Below are 16,040 nucleotides of genomic sequence, written 5' to 3'. Positions count from 1 at the left end.
GTTTTCTTTTCTACCGGAAAATGTTAGCTTCTCATTGCCCTGTTCGCACAAACACTAAGGAGAGGGCAATAGGAAGGCGACATTGAAAAAAAAACAAATTTTCCTAAGTTATTTATCCTTTTATGACCTGAACATGAACCAATTAGGGTAGAGTATTTTTTATGAGTTTTTTTTAATTTTTTAACTTTTTTTATTTTTTTAATTCTTTAATATTTTTGGAAGCTCTATAGCCCATAGGGGGTAACAGAAGTACCAAAAGTGATCACAAATCGTCGCTACTTGTTACAAATTGATGATGATTAAGATGAATTTGTACTAGGGTGGTCCAAAAAATTTTTTAAATGTTAAGCTCTCACCCCCTACGATTTTTCTAAATAAAATGAAAAAACTTTGAAGCTTTCAATAATAGTACCCCATTGTTAACTATTTTCTAATATTAACTATTTTCTATATGCCCTCTGAAAACCCCATGAATACGCAATGAGTGGGGGACCCTTATAAAATCGATAGCATTAATAAATTAAGTCGAATTAGATCACTAAATTTCTAGAGACTTTGGGTCGTGGAATCCGAATTTGGAAAATTAATTTAAAATTTTTTTATTTTTTTTTCTCCAGCGTCAGAGACCATATTTTATGGTTTGAGTTAAGTTTTTTTCGGGTTAGAAAAACCGATGTAAATTGTTTTCACTTTTGATTCGGACTAAGTGACATAAAATCTATAGGGAAAGATTTATTTTGCGTGGGGCGTTGGGTCGCTTAAATTTGGAAAAAATATAGTTGCAAGCTTACAATAATTCACTTAGGTAGAGATAAAATTTGATTAGGGTTTGGTGGTTCCACAAGGGAATCCATGTATTTAAACGATTATAAAATAATAAAGTAGAAACGGAGTAGACTAGATGCTTAAGAGTTTTGAGACACATGCCAATCATTCTGGACTGATCCAACGGGGATGTCACTTCACTTTGTCTGAGTATTTTGTCTTACTGCAGTTTGACCTGTATACAGGGAGGAGGTTGCGAATAATTTTAAGCGCTCTACTTTGAGTAGAGGGTAGCGAACCCGTAATATGCATACAAATTGCCCTCTGTAACTCAGTGCATTTTACTCTTATTCAAGATATAACAAAGGACCACCGTCAAACTGTGCCAGTAATGGCTTTCTCGGACCAGTTAAGCTTTCTGTCCAATATAAGGCCCAAGTGTTTGACTCCCTCAAAAAGGTTTGTGTAAAACCATAAATGTTGTGGTGAAGGAAGCTGGAATTGGAATTTATTTTTTTTTATTCGTAAAGGCAACCAAAATGGTCGTTGTTAGATTGGCGTTCGTTCAGTACATTTCGTAGGAGCGAGCGGTAGCCCCGGGCAGTGGCGTGCCTGTAAGGTAAACCATTGCTAAGCAAATGGTTATGAAAAGTCACCATCGATCACAGATTTGCTAAAAAACTAATCTGAGTTGAAAAGTCAGAAAATTTAGCGCTCTTGCAGTTTTCTCGAAAACGATAAGTGTTTTCATTAGAATAGAAGAACGAAAGTTGTACATTATTTATTTGTCTACAAGAATATATATATGCATATACAACTTCAAAGCAGTCGTATTCTACTTTGACTGGACTACAGATGTACATATGTGTAATTTCTAGAGATACATAAACCAGCCCCACAAAATAAAAAAAAAAATTGTAATTTCTTGCAATAAAGTACTTCGTATCTGAAATCGAAATTTAACAAATATTTCTTATTTATATACATATATGTATTTTCTATGCATCGCTCTTTCACAGTCTGATCGTTTACTGGCCAAATATGTGGGTGGTATACTTAAAGAGGCTGCATTTAAATTAAAAAGGCTACCAAATCTTAATCAAGCATCAACGGCGATATCCAAGCAGGTTACCGTCATTGGGGATTTACATGGAAAACTAGATGATCTTTTAGTAATTTTCTATAAGGTAAATTAGAATAAATATTCGGTCTTATGTACACATGTAAATATATGCCACGTTTAATCTGAACCTTTCCTATTTAAATATTTTCAGAATGGTCTTCCTTCAACCGAAAATCCCTACATCTTCAATGGTGATTTCGTGGATCGTGGCAAGAAGGGACTTGAAGTCTTCTTACTGCTGCTGTCCTGCTTTCTTGCATTTCCTGGTGCTGTGCATTTAAATCGCGGCAATCACGAGGATTCAGTGATGAATGCGCGTTACGGTTTCATACGTGAAGTGCAGCAGAAGTATCGTGTAAGTGTGATCAATCAGGTTGAAATGAAAATACAGTGACACAAACAAGTGTACACTCTTTAATTTTTCTTTATATTCATAAACATTTTTATATATAAAAAGTAGGGCTGTGCGATTAATTGATTACTCAAAATTTTAATTAATCATAAAGTTAATAACTCAGTTATTCGATTAATTAGAAGTTATGATTACTCAAAAGTTCAGTTACTCGAGTAATCAAGATTTTTGATTAACCAAAAACAAAAATATTTCGAGTAATTTGCTTTATGATTAATCAACATTTCGAGTAAAATGAGTAATCAACATTTCAACTCTTTACATATGTATAAAGGAGTTAAAGTTCCTTGACACTTTAAAAAACAACGTTTCTGTTTTCAAAAATTAAAACGAAAATTTTTTTTCATATACAGAATGTAAAAAAGAAAATAAGCATTTTCCAATGCAAACTCTTTTAACGAGCAAAATTATTTTTTTTGAGTAATCATATTTCAAGTAACTCGATTAATCATCGTTTTGAGTAATCAAAATCTTGATTACTCGAGTAATTGATTAACCGAACAATTGATTAACCAACTTGCTCGAGTAATCGAATAATCGCACAGCCCTTATAAAAAGATATAAAAAGAAAACGTGAAAGCAGTCACAAAAAAAAAAATCGAAAAATCAACGAAATTTTTTAGCCGGTTGAAACTTGCATTTAATAACACAAAAATTAGAATATACGCTCGAAATTTTGATGAAAATTTGTTAAATATTTTCTTAATTTTATATAACACGTGCACACTTTTTTGAGCCACTGTATTTAAGCACAAAAAAAAACAAATAAGCAAAACGCTTTAATTCTTAGTTAAACTGTTCTCTTTAAGACACACATTTTTTTTTTCTTCACCTCACAGCGCAATGCTGAGAAATTGATGATAATGATTGAAGAAGTCTACCGCTGGTTACCTCTGGGAACCATTGTCAACAATCGGGTGTTGATTGTGCATGGCGGCATCTCCGATACAACTGATTTGGATATGATAAAAAGTATCGACAGAGGAAAGGTGAGGCAAGGAGCTAATAATAAAAAGAAAAACAGGAGAAAGGTGGTAACATATAAATCAACCACATGCACGCACATAGTATGCGGGCAAATGAAAAGTGTATATAAAAAGTTGACCTGTGAAGACATGCTGATAAGGGACATCATACTTTAGGGAACACAGTTTAAAAAACGCAAAGAAAGTTCAACTTATTGATTTTACGTTAATGAATTCCCTAGCGTTTGTCTCGCTGTCAATTTTAACAGTAATTTGTTTAACCTCATTAAAAGCTCGTCTTACGTATAAACACACGCCCTACATTTTTACTCTACTGTGCTAACTTACCTACATACTTACAGCTCATTGCCATTATTACCATCCCGCTGCTCTAATTATTGCTACTGCCCGATTAATGTTTGTCCCTTTGCCTTTAATTGGTACCTGGCCAGCGCTTAATGAACTCATTGGCATTGTCATGTGAATTACTTGCCTTCAATTAACACAAAGATAAGCTTGACAATGCGTTGAAAGAAAATTGCAAATGGCGCATTGTTAATTTTAAAGTGTTGTAATTAATATACATACATACATACATACATACCTATGTAGTAACATAGGCAAGTTGGATGTGGAGTGGATTGAAATGTCAGCTAATTAATGCATGAGTCGAAGTCCTTAGGTACTAACAAACACACAAAAAAATTTTACTGACTTATACAAGTAGAACACATATCGCGCAGTTACATATGTACTTACCTACATTTGTATGACTCCAAGCGCCTGCATTAGCGGTGAATGAGTGCAATGACCTACACTGCGTATGAGTGACAATTTAATGAAAAGCAAGGGTCTTCTTAATTCTGCTGGCGTACACACATACACATATCCTGTGGGGAAAATCGCTAGTTCTGAACTGGTGCGCTGCTAGTACATTTAGACCCAGTACTGGTTCGCGATAAATCTCTTTTGCATGCAAACAACTGGCGAATTTTTCGACAGTTCCGAACTAGTTCTAAAATCGACAGACCAAGGAAAAAGTTATCATGATTTTTCAATCTTTTTGGTTCTTCCGTGTGTGCGATTTTAAATTATTTTCAAATAAATGTATTTTCAATTTGAAATTAAATATGTTATAATTTTTGTAAGAAATGCTCGTTACATACCTTTGGCTGTAGCTAAGTTTGCAGAGGTGCTTGATGTTATTGGTTAGATTCCAGCCGGTCGCAAGATGTTAAAATGTTAACATAAATTTTTGTTATTATCGAACTGGTTCGTTTTTGGCGATAATGATCTAGTACGGAACTAGAAATTTGATTCACTAGTAGTCCGCGGTTTCTCTGCAGGATATGTACATACATACAGAAAATCCTCAATAATAAATGCAGTTTTTGTGATTGCAATGTATGCGAATTCTGTGCGTTAAAAAGTTCAGAAATTAAAATTTAAAAACAGAAGAATTTTTTCAATCATTAATCAACAGCGGTAGTCGGTTCGAAAATTTAAGGTGTATGTCACGCTCGGGAATGAAAAGAAAATAAGTTACACAAATATTAAGAAATGCCAGCTATATAAAAACATCGAATGCTGGTATAGCGGTAGCTATCTTCTGGCGATGGGTTCTCCGCATTCCTCACGGATATTCTCATTGAGAGCTTCAACAGTCTGAGGTTTTTTTATATAGACTCGTAACTTCAAGAAACTCCTCCAAAAACGAAGTGTGCGCTGATGCTTTTCGAAAAAATAAGGGCCGATCACGCCTCCAGCATGAACAGCACACTATGCAGTAACTTTGAGCGAGAGTTATGGCACGTCGTGGGTTTCACGCAGATTTTCGATGCCCCATATACAATAATTCTGCTTATTCAAATTTTCACAGAGATGTAAATGAGCCTCGTGGCTTATTTATAATTTTCGATGAAAACGTTGTTTTGTCGTTGTCGAGACGCTGGATGATTGAGTGCGGTTTACGCAGACTTGGCGGCCTGTGGCTGACAGCCGTTGCTTTGTCTGCATTTTGTAAGAGAACATCTTCAACCCTTTCACTAAATTTCTCTTTAAAGATCACTGATTCATGCCCAACTGCGTGTCATGTCGGCTGGCCGATTACTCGTTCTTTATAGCCAACAAAAACGGCGCGTCTGACTCGCAACAGTTGAGTCAGTAAGGGCCAAATTAACAGTGCGTAGTTAACTCAGAATCGGCAGTTAACTACACAGTTTCAGTACAAAAATCTGTAGTTAGCTGCTGATTCTGAGTTAACTACGTACTGTGAACTTGGCCCTAAGATTCATTTCGGTGTAACTAACCCATATTTATTTTTGAGGCAGGGACGAGAACGAAAACACTTAGTTATCTAAATGCATCTGCATTTTCTTTAAAGTGTAACCTAAAGTGACCAATAGCCAACTGGAACCATTAAAAAAGTTTCTGAAATTCCACGAATACTTTTTTAATATTTAGCATTTATTATTTTAAAAGTAGCTATGGCTTATCTGCTGTTGCAACGTAAAACTCTTGTGCAGCAGTCTTTTCCACTGCAATTTACTACATTGCATGGACCCGTCGCATTTCCGCCATTTACATTGAAATTGAATAAAAACTAGGAAAAGTTAACTAGCTTTCGCATGCAAACATTTAATAAGGAAATAAAAGAAGCAAGTAAACTGAGCTCCACTTAAATGCTAACAAAGTAATGCGGCACGAACATGCCAGTGGATAAGTGCTTAAAAAGTCAAGTCAATAGAGTTGCAATTACGTAGGTGGAGGAGAATTTAGAAAGAAAAGTGGTGTGCACTATCACATTTATATATATATGTATGTACGTACTTATATTGGTAAGCTGTGGTACGGGAAAGTAATCTAAACCACATTTAAATGGCATTGTCACGATTTTTTAAGGCTCCACCCAAAGAAGAAAAAGGATTTTTATATATAGCAGTTCGACGAAGATCCTTTTCATAGATGTTTGTTGGCTATAGCTATTTTGGAGGAGAATATGCCAAAGCGACACAACAAAGTATATGTAAATGAAATTTCAAACTCAATAGCTGTTATGCCGAATTTCCACTAGGCGTTGAAATGACTAAAAATTGGTGCCATTTAAAAAACGCCATGTGGAAATGAACTTAGTGAACAATTTTTTTAACGGAATGACACGATTATTTTTTAATGACCAACTTTCTCATTACAAGTTTTGCCATTTAATGCCTAGTGGAAAGCTAGCATTATGTTCAAAAATTAATCAAAATTAATTTGCGCTTCTAAACACAATGTAACGTTTGAATGACGTACTTATAACAACTTTTAGGGAATTGAGATTACTGTAGCCGTAAAAGAATGGCGCCTAAAATCAATACCCTCACTCTACTGAAATACTAACTACATGTGTATATATCTACGTACATATTTCATATTCATTAACTGGCGCTTGTTTTCTTCATACTCGTCACTTGATTAGTCAAAGATTAACTTTGTTTATTTCTATCTTCCACATAAATTGCACGTTGCCGCCTGCATTTCGTACCACTTCCGTTTCACATTTTTTCCGGCATGACCTTACGCGTGTCTCTCATTTACTCGTCTACTGTATTTGGTCTACGTGTGGATGCGCTGCGATGTTTACCGGCGCACAGTATGTCTCTATTTTGCGGCCACCCATCGAGATGGCGGGCGAGGATGGCGTCGATAAAATTGAATGGAAACAGGTAAGTGTGAATTGCTTTGATCAGAAAATGACATTTTGCGATAAAATGGAATGGAGTTTGAGTAGAAAGGAGAAAAAACAAACTGTGGGGATTAAAAACAAAATTTATCAGAATGGCACAATCTTACACACGCTCGTTCTAACATTACACTCTTTTTTTAAATGTAATGAAGCAACCAGTTATTAAGTTGTTTGAAAAGATAGCAGCTCTCTTCAAGAAATATCCGCTATCCGCCATGTTAAGAAGGCTGATCTCGTAGTAGTTGGGTGGAGGGTCGTTATCTTTGTCGATTGGGCAGAGAAAACTTAGATTTCAATCGTTAAGCATGTGTGGATCCGTAAAAGTTTTCCACAAGCTCAGCTGACAGGTCGTCGGCTCCAGCAATTTAGCACAATGCCTCCACCACGGAGGCTCCGACTCTGGACTGGGGTTCATGTTGAAGTTGTTGTTGTAGCAGCATACAAATTCCCCAAAGACTTTTTAGGGAGTGTTGCAGGGAGTGGCAGTCCTTGGCCAGATATAAATCTGGGTCGTTCCGGTTACGTACATCCGACTGTCGTGGGTTCATCTTCTCTACTGGTTTAAATGTAATTTAGCAGGGTTCAGAAGTGCCCCTTCATAATCTTACATGAAGTTACGACGCCCAATTTACATTTTTTTTTTGCTTATCCTTGGAAAATGATGACTTTGTCTTGATTAAATTAAAGGTTATCCATGATGAGTGATTTTTAACAGAGTTGATTTAAAAACAAAGACTAAATAGAAGACTGCTATGTTAAGCTTAAATCATGGACTTTATCGACGTTTCTTGTTTACAACGATACATGTACATATGTATGCGTTAGATACTTTAATAGGTATGAAAGTAAGTAAATAAATAAAAACCATCACACCAATGCATTGCTGGCCCTCTGCGTTTATTTTGAGTAATGTTATTTTAACAGCAAACCGAAAGTGGAACAAAGTTTTAAAATAAAATTTGTACACTCAGAAGTACGCTAAATTATTTTTATATATTTATGTGTGTTGTAAACTTTAATTGTATTACCCAATTATGTAAGCGTAGCTATGTGCTTTCCAAGATATCCCTTTAACTAGCTGCAGTGAAAGTTCACACAAAATGCGCCAAAGCATAAGCTAGTGAGCTCTCTCCGCGCTTCAGAGAGTAGTGCAACATATTAAGTTGCTATACAGCGCTGTTACGTGCTACTTTCTGCCACATGAAATTAGTCACGATTTCCTTTAATGCCACTCAAAGCTTCGTGCAAGCGAAAGAAACGTGTTACTTAAATGCAAGTGCAGCTTGTACATGCCTGCGAGTATGCATGCCAGGATGTACGTACATATGTATGTATGTTTATGCGAACCACCTAACGGCATGCTGCAGTCACTTGCATTTAGCTACCTATGACACATGCTTGCGGGTTTTTTAATCTCCATGATTCTTTCAATTTTCTGTAGGGCGATTTTATTTGGGTTCAATATAACGCGACATACATACCTACTTACCGTGTTAGCGTTTCTTCTTGCCTTCAGCAAGCTATTCCGAAAATCAGGATGATATCATGATTTCATACCTAACGAATAGCTTTTCCGACATAGAGAATAACTTCACTCTTCTCACAAGTATTAGAATACTCAGAGGCGTTTCAGTAAAAATTATCACCAGAACTTGATAGGAGATCTCACAGAGTGTAGAATAAGAGAGTCCTCCCTTTGGCAAGTGGTCGGAGCGATAAAAGCGGTCAAATAAAATAAGTTCACTTGGTCCTATTTTAAGACCAATAAACTAGATATTTCGATTTTTAATCGATTACTACTCGCTGGGGATCAAAATGGGAGGTCTCTCATGGTTAAAGATAAAATATGTACTACAAGTTTTGACCTTATTTCGGTCTAACGAGATAGATTTCTTGCGTTTTTACTCTATTAGGAAATTCAGAGGACGTCGTAAAGTCGGAAAAGTTTTCGACGTAAAATAACGGCAAACAAACTTTTATGAATTTGTAAGTACACCAAAATGTTGTGCGTGTGAAAAAAGTGGGGCAAAAGGGTTGCCGTGGACAAGAGCCTAAATATGAAGTGATTTCAAGTTTTTTAAATGAAATTTCTTGTGGAACTGTTCACTCCGTTTTTTTAATCTCTAGTTTTTTATTCACTTGCTTGCACTTTTTTGAAAATTACTTGTAATTTGTCTCAGATGTCTGGAATTATTTAAAAAATTATTCATATATTTTTTACAGGATAAAGTTGAGTTAGAAAACATATTTAATTTGTTACCTATGCTGATATACTCTATAGAGCAAAAGTGAGTACTTGGTGGTTTTTGTTAAATATTTCCAAGGGTTGTAAAGCCTCTCTCTTATTTTCTAATAAAAATATAGGTCATGCTTTATACAAAACCATATACTAAATCAAACCTTTTTTTTTATACAGAGCTTAGGAAATTTTTGTATATGCAGTAATCTATAGCCCATAGAATTTAATCTAACGAAGTGTAAGTTTTAAAAGGGAAACAATCGAGTTGAATTTTAATAATTTTTTTTTTACGGCTTTTTTTCCCAAGTAAACGTGAATTTCATATGGATGAAAATGCGTAAGACCGTTTGCAAAAAAAAATTTAAAAATCAACGCCATATTTTATAAATTGCACTTGTTGTATAAAATACCCGGAAAAAGCCATATAAAAAAAAACAAAAAAAAAAGTCATCCGGTTGAGAATTGCTACCCAACAGACTATAAGTGTATGGGCGAAAAACTACGCAACGTACTTTCTAAAACTTCGCATTACACAGTTGAAAATTCCATAAGAAATTTTGTTGAATTTTCCTGTACTCTGTATAAAAACTGAAAGTTCGATTTATATGGTTTTGGTTAAACCAATTGTTTATAAAAAATAACAAACATATTTAAACTTAACAATCCTTGAAAATATTTAACAAAAACCACAATGTGCTCACTTTTGCTCTAAAGTGTATATTTTGAATGCGGTTCTCTTCTGTTCGCAAAACTCGAGAACAGCTGTACCGTATTTTTTGAAATGTTGAAACTGAACTTTTCATGCTTAAACAAGCTCAATTAAACTCATAACAATATCGATAAACATAACGAAAACTAAAACGATTGCAAAATCGGTTAATTTGTCGATAATTGTATCGATAAAAAGATCGATTATCATACCGATAACAATATCGATTATTATACCGATAACAATATCGATTATTATGTCGATAACAATATCGATCTTCATCCTCATCTCTTTCCTCATATTTTTATCTATTTTTACATATTCCCTTTCACCTTTGCCTTAAAGTGTTTAAAATTACCTTAATCTTCATTTTTGCTTTGATCCTTACGCATATTTGTATTTGTTTTTATTTTTATAATCTTTTTTATCCTTTTCTTCATCTATATTCGTACTAACCGTTACTTTAATTCTTAATCTGAATCTTATTCTTAGCACGTTTATGTTAAATTAATACAAAAATTTAATTTAATAATTAATTTAAGCAGATCTTGTTTCTATTGGAACCATTTCCTGTGCATCATTTCCGTTAAATTCGCCAATTTGCTTCCAACCAGCCAACCACCGCTAAAGAAGTTTCACTTAGAAATTATCAACTTTTGCAATGCAACGTCAGATTTAATCAAATGATTTAGTGACCCTCGTATTTGTCCATATATGTGTGAGTATACACGAAATTCTCTTTGCAACCAATACAAGCAAGCGCATACGCGTTCTGCATTAAGAACGGGTAATTTATCCGCAAAACACTTGCATTTTGCGCTCATAAAACTTTATGGTTTCACATGGTAAAATATGAGCAGCACACACACACACACAAATACACGCGCGAGCTCCTACCAACTGCAGCGAGCGAACGACAGTAATAAATAAAATAGTGCTGCAACTTACCGCTGTGTAGCTGAATACCTGCCACACGTTTTCAGCAGCAAATAATCAAATAAAATATGCCATAAATGTTTGCATAAATTTTTTCTTAAACAGAAGCGAAAAGTAAAAGGAAAAAATATAAAAAAAATTACCATATGGTCAACTGCCATGGTTGTCTTTTCTGATATGCAGTGTTGAATTTTAATTGGATATTACTATAGCTAGTATTGTACGTGACAACACTGTGGACACTCTGATTGGAATCACATCCGTTGCAGTTGTAATGGCCAGCACTGCAGGGACTGACAGCGGCAGCCATTATCAAAATAGTATTACTGTAGTAGAGTCGTTTAACAAATTGGAAATGCAAATTGAAATGCATATAAATGTATGCAAATTAATTGTCCTCCAGGTCAGCGCCAAAGTTCAAGGTGGTGTGTGCTGAGCAACAGGTGTGACTGATTGATTGATTGCCGCAATGTGTGAGATGTACTGTGCTTGGAGTTGAATATATTTTACGGTCATTCGTTTTCATTCTATTGCACTGTGTATGTATGTATGGATGTGTAGTAGGTTGCATGAATGCAGTTGTCCGTAGTACAGGGCGTATGAGTAATGTGTTGCCAAGCCTTTGGGGATAATTGGACTTCGGAGATTTTTTATTTGACAAATTTCCTTAAAAGTATTTGCTTTTAATAAAAAAAAATTATTAACAAAGCAAGTTTCAGCACTAGAAAGTATTACAATAATAAATATGGAAGAGTTCAAATTGTCTAGCAATGTGTCAAAAACATATCTTTTTAAAAATTCAAATTTTATTGCAGATTCCGGTAAAATACCCATCCAGGAGAAATTTTTGTTCGCGAAAAGTTTTTCTTACAGCGTTAAACACATAGAAATAGGCGTGGCCATATTAGGACTAAGGTTAACACAATGAAGCATTTATTTGTCGATTTCGGCAGAATAACGCCAGCAGAATCTTTTAGAAATGGGTGTGGCAATTTTAGGTCCAAAGTTAAAGAACTTTGATTTTATTGTGGATTTCGGCAGAATATCTATTCAACAACTACGTTTAAATCGCGATTTCCGCATTTTGTTTTCTATAATAAGCAAAAACAATTTTAGGGCTCGGCAAGGTGTTCCAAAGTGCACTAAAAACTAATTTTTTTACATGGAGATATTAAATTTTGCTCCATATTATCCACAGTGTTTGTAACCTTTGCTTGGACTATGCGGCTTTTGAAACCCAGTTTTGATATGTTTTCAAAACGAATAGCAAATAAAAAATCTGCTGCGTATTTGAGGTCAGCAAGAGGTTTGGAAAATCGCAGTTTTTAATTATTTCACGGTTTTTGAACCATGCAAGAAGTTACTAAGATAAAATAAGTAAACATACCCCCGTTATAGCAGAAAGATTGCCCTTTCAAATGAGCTCGTTTTGATTATGTACGACAATCTTTTCCGTTTCTTAAGTACCTTTAATTTAGAGCTCACTTTATATTTACTGGTCGCTTTGCCTAAAGTAAAGCACATCTATTATCGGTATGTTTCTTGGTTGAAAACCAATTTAAAACTGATAACAAAATTCATTACTTTAGACACAACCAAGCTTTAAAGTTAAAGGTTACTTCAGAAAATGGTCCTTAGTCTGCTTTTGAAATGCTTTGTTACGCCGCGTTGTCCGCAAATGCCAAACATCCGCTATAAGTCACTTGTAAATTGTGTCAACGGCATTCGCGAAACCCTTAACCCTTCTGTAGTGTTTGGAATTCACCCCTCAAGAACTGAATTCCACGTATACACATATCCATACACACATACATACATACATGTGTATGCGTGTGCATGCATTTTGAAAAAGCAACTGAAAACTATGCACAAGAATTGGTTTCCGTAACGGAAATGCAGTTATAGGTGCTATAAATCGCTCGAAAATGTGTTAGAACTAGCGAAGGGGTAGTATTTAGAAAGACACGAAAGAGTTGTATATTTGTAAATTTAAGGTCTTGCGGTTTCGAGTTGTTACATAAAGTGAGTGGTGAGATAGTGTTCCATTAGGAGACTTATGCACGTACATACTAGGTTTGTTGCGAATATTCACATTCCTGATGTTTTTCCTTATTTATTATGATTTTGTGGACCAATATCCAAAAAACTAATTGGTATGAAAGAAGATGGTGTGCACTCTAATTTTAAACCACATTTTCGTGATTTTCATTTGATTTTATACTCGTTTCAGTCATTTCACATGGGGCTTTTTGGTAAATTTTTTTTTAGCAAACATATCAAAAAATAGTAATTTTGTTAACTATCGGGCCTTGGCGGGCAATATTTTTTTCATAGGGACAAAAACCTGTTTCACAAAACTGTCCCCCTTCTTTTCCTATTTAAAGGCAAAGAGAAAGCTCCTTCTATAAGGATTTCCAGCAGAAATGGTCAACTTCTAGGTGTAAAGGAAATCGAAATTTGAATTTGAAAACAGAATTTTGTTCGTAATTTTTGATTCCTGGCAAAAAGCAAAACGAATTACGAAAACTGAAATCTCGAAAAACCCTGATGTGTTACAGGTTCTCCAAATTCTGAAATAGCCAAAGGAATGAAAATGAAGAATTATTTTGAAATAGCTTTAGAAAAACATGTTACACCTGGTTTGGCTTGTAAGCGGTGGTTAAACAACGATCTTGCATTATGTTACGTGGGTGTCAGTTGGCAAAGGTGAGGCGGTACGCAGGCATGGTGGCAAAGCCCAGGCTAGCTCGCCGGATGGGGGGGTTATTTTCGCCCACCTTACCTACCCTACGTAAACAAGATTGTCATGCCTGAGCATCAGTACCAGCAATACTAACAGAAATTAGAAGAAGGAGAAGTAAAGCTGAAGAAGAGGCCCGTCCTGTCAGGTGGAGTCGTCCCACCCACTTTGCGCATTTCGCTTACGCAGCCATGGGCGTTGCTCCGACTCCTAATGTTGCTGCAACGCCCCCTTAGCCTGACATAGTACGTCTGTCTATTCGTCGATCAGTTCTGTCTCAGTCCATTCCCTAGTCAACGCCCTCACGTCCCCTCTTAAGCCCTAGTGTAACACCCACACCAAAATGAAAACCTCACCACTTCATTTTGACCGAATACCTTTCAATCACAACAGAAATAATCACGCGTATATTTGTTCATTTGCTTACAATTTATTTTACAGCTTCAACCGCATTCCCTATTTAACAATAGTAAATTCATAAATTCAAGTTAACTCAGATTTCAAATTTTATGGAAAACAATAAAAAAACTCTAAAAGCTAAAACCAAAAAAAACTAAACGAATTTCAAATTGTTATAGTATATAAACGCAAAATATTAATTAAAGGAGACCTATTTATAATAAATAAAAATTAAAATAAACCAACAAATCTAAATTCAATGAAAACTTCAACCAATTCTTAACTTATAATGTCAAAAGGCAAAAGAACTCTTATTACCAAAAGATAAAAATATTTATGTGCAACCATGAAAAAAAAGGAATTAATAATTCAAAAAAAAAAAAAAATATATATATATATAAAAATTCAAATTCAACAAAAAAACTTCCTTCGACTCAAACTTCCAAACTCCTTAGCAATTTTACTTCCCAATTGCGAATCAACCGTGAACACCCTTTTTCTTTATATACAGATAGGTAGCAATTGTATATGCACATACGATTAATGAAAAAAAAAAAATGCAAACAAACGCACGTACTCAGTACTAAGATTAGCGAAATCAAAACAAAACCCGAAAGAGGTTTGTCCCTCGCATATGTATGTACATATGTGTATATACGTATATATATAGGCATAAAATTGGTTTTCCACTCACCTTATTAGTCCCTCGATGATGGTACCAACATGCGGAGAGGACCCTGGAAATGGCTGGAAAGCAACCTATTGGCATACATATGTACATAGGCTCACAGCTGGTGTCTACAAGCCTGAGCTGTCAAATATCTTTGTCATTCGCTCGTGTTTGCGGGCGCCGAGCGAATCATTACCTCTTTGAAAATATATTAAAAATAAAAGAATACCGGAATAAATCGCGGATAAAAACTAGACAAAATAAAAATTAACGTGCAATCTTATCCTTAAGCGATCTTTGAAAGCAGAAAAACAAAATATGAATTAGTGTAGAAAAACTACACAAACTAAAATTCGCAAAAAAAACCGGGATTACAATAAGCTAGCCTGCTAGTGGCCGTGCGGCTTAAGTATAATTGTGGAGCAGGTACCCTAAACCAACAAAAAGGAAATTAAATTTAAGTGAAAGTAATTAAAAACCGATAAGTATTAAATAAAAAAAAGCAACTGAAAATGTACGAAAATAATCCGGCAAAAAAACAAAAAAAAATTTTGGGCAATAGATTAAACACGTGGAGTGTTTACATAATTACGTGCGAATTTGTGAAAGAATTAAAGAGCAAAAGGAAATGACATAGAGCAAAAAAAAAACCCAAGTTAAGCAAAAGGAAATAAGAAAACTATATGTAAGCTAGCTGCGCTGCTGCGCTGCTGCGCTGGCAGGTCGCTCTCCCTCAACGTCGCTTGGGCGATCGCGCTGCAGCTGATGGCACTATCATATGCGCGTATGTATGTATGCGACTCCGCTCCCTCAGATTCAGCCCGCTGGAACTCTGCAAACTCCCACGCTGGTAAGTATCGGTCCACTCCTCTCTATTTTCAGCTTACTTTACTTCTTATGTACGGGCGAATAAATAAGTATATTGACTTGTGCAGCGGGCGTTGACCCGCTCTTTCACTATGTATTCAGCACAGCTGGTCGTAGTGCTGTGGTTGTTGTTTCCCCAGCGCCTGTTTCTCACCGATAGCATGTAGTGAAGTTGTATGTGTATGAGTGAGTGTGTTGGTATTTCCTTCTCCTTACTACCTCGCGACGAATGTTGCAAGTGCGCCCTTTGCAGTGTTACTTCGTGCAACCTTTTTTTTTTCCAATGGTAAATGCTCAAGGGGTCATACTGTCCTTCTATGGCCGTGATAAGTGTTGGTGCCTGCCTGTGTGTCCTATGTCGGTATAATTGGTTTTGTTGCGTCGCCTATAAACTCCGTAGGCTTACTGTTGGGAAGGTCCTCTATGAGTAAGGTGCTGGGGACCTTTGTCTCCAATATTTGCGAACGCTAACGGATATACCTGGGGTC

The 16,040-nt window shown here is 35.6% G+C and overlaps 1 protein-coding gene across 1 annotated transcript in view; it reads left to right on the top strand.

The window, feature by feature from the left end:
• LOC118740228 (serine/threonine-protein phosphatase rdgC-like) overlaps positions 1-16,040 on the top strand; it is a 45,183-nt gene that overhangs the window by 2,212 nt on the left and 26,931 nt on the right. Inside the window, exons 2-5 of the mRNA XM_036471725.1 lie at positions 1,785-1,952; positions 2,040-2,243; positions 3,140-3,289; positions 6,901-6,972. Coding sequence (XP_036327618.1) covers positions 1,785-1,952; positions 2,040-2,243; positions 3,140-3,289; positions 6,901-6,972 — 594 coding nt within the window. The remainder of the gene's footprint in view (positions 1-1,784; positions 1,953-2,039; positions 2,244-3,139; positions 3,290-6,900; positions 6,973-16,040) is intronic.

Source organism: Rhagoletis pomonella, unplaced genomic scaffold (genome assembly GCF_013731165.1).
Source record: "Rhagoletis pomonella isolate Grant_MI unplaced genomic scaffold, Rhpom_1.0 Rhpom_scaffold_00005, whole genome shotgun sequence".
NCBI lineage: Eukaryota > Metazoa > Arthropoda > Insecta > Diptera > Tephritidae > Rhagoletis > Rhagoletis pomonella.
This window is presented reverse-complemented; position numbering and strand designations above follow the sequence as displayed.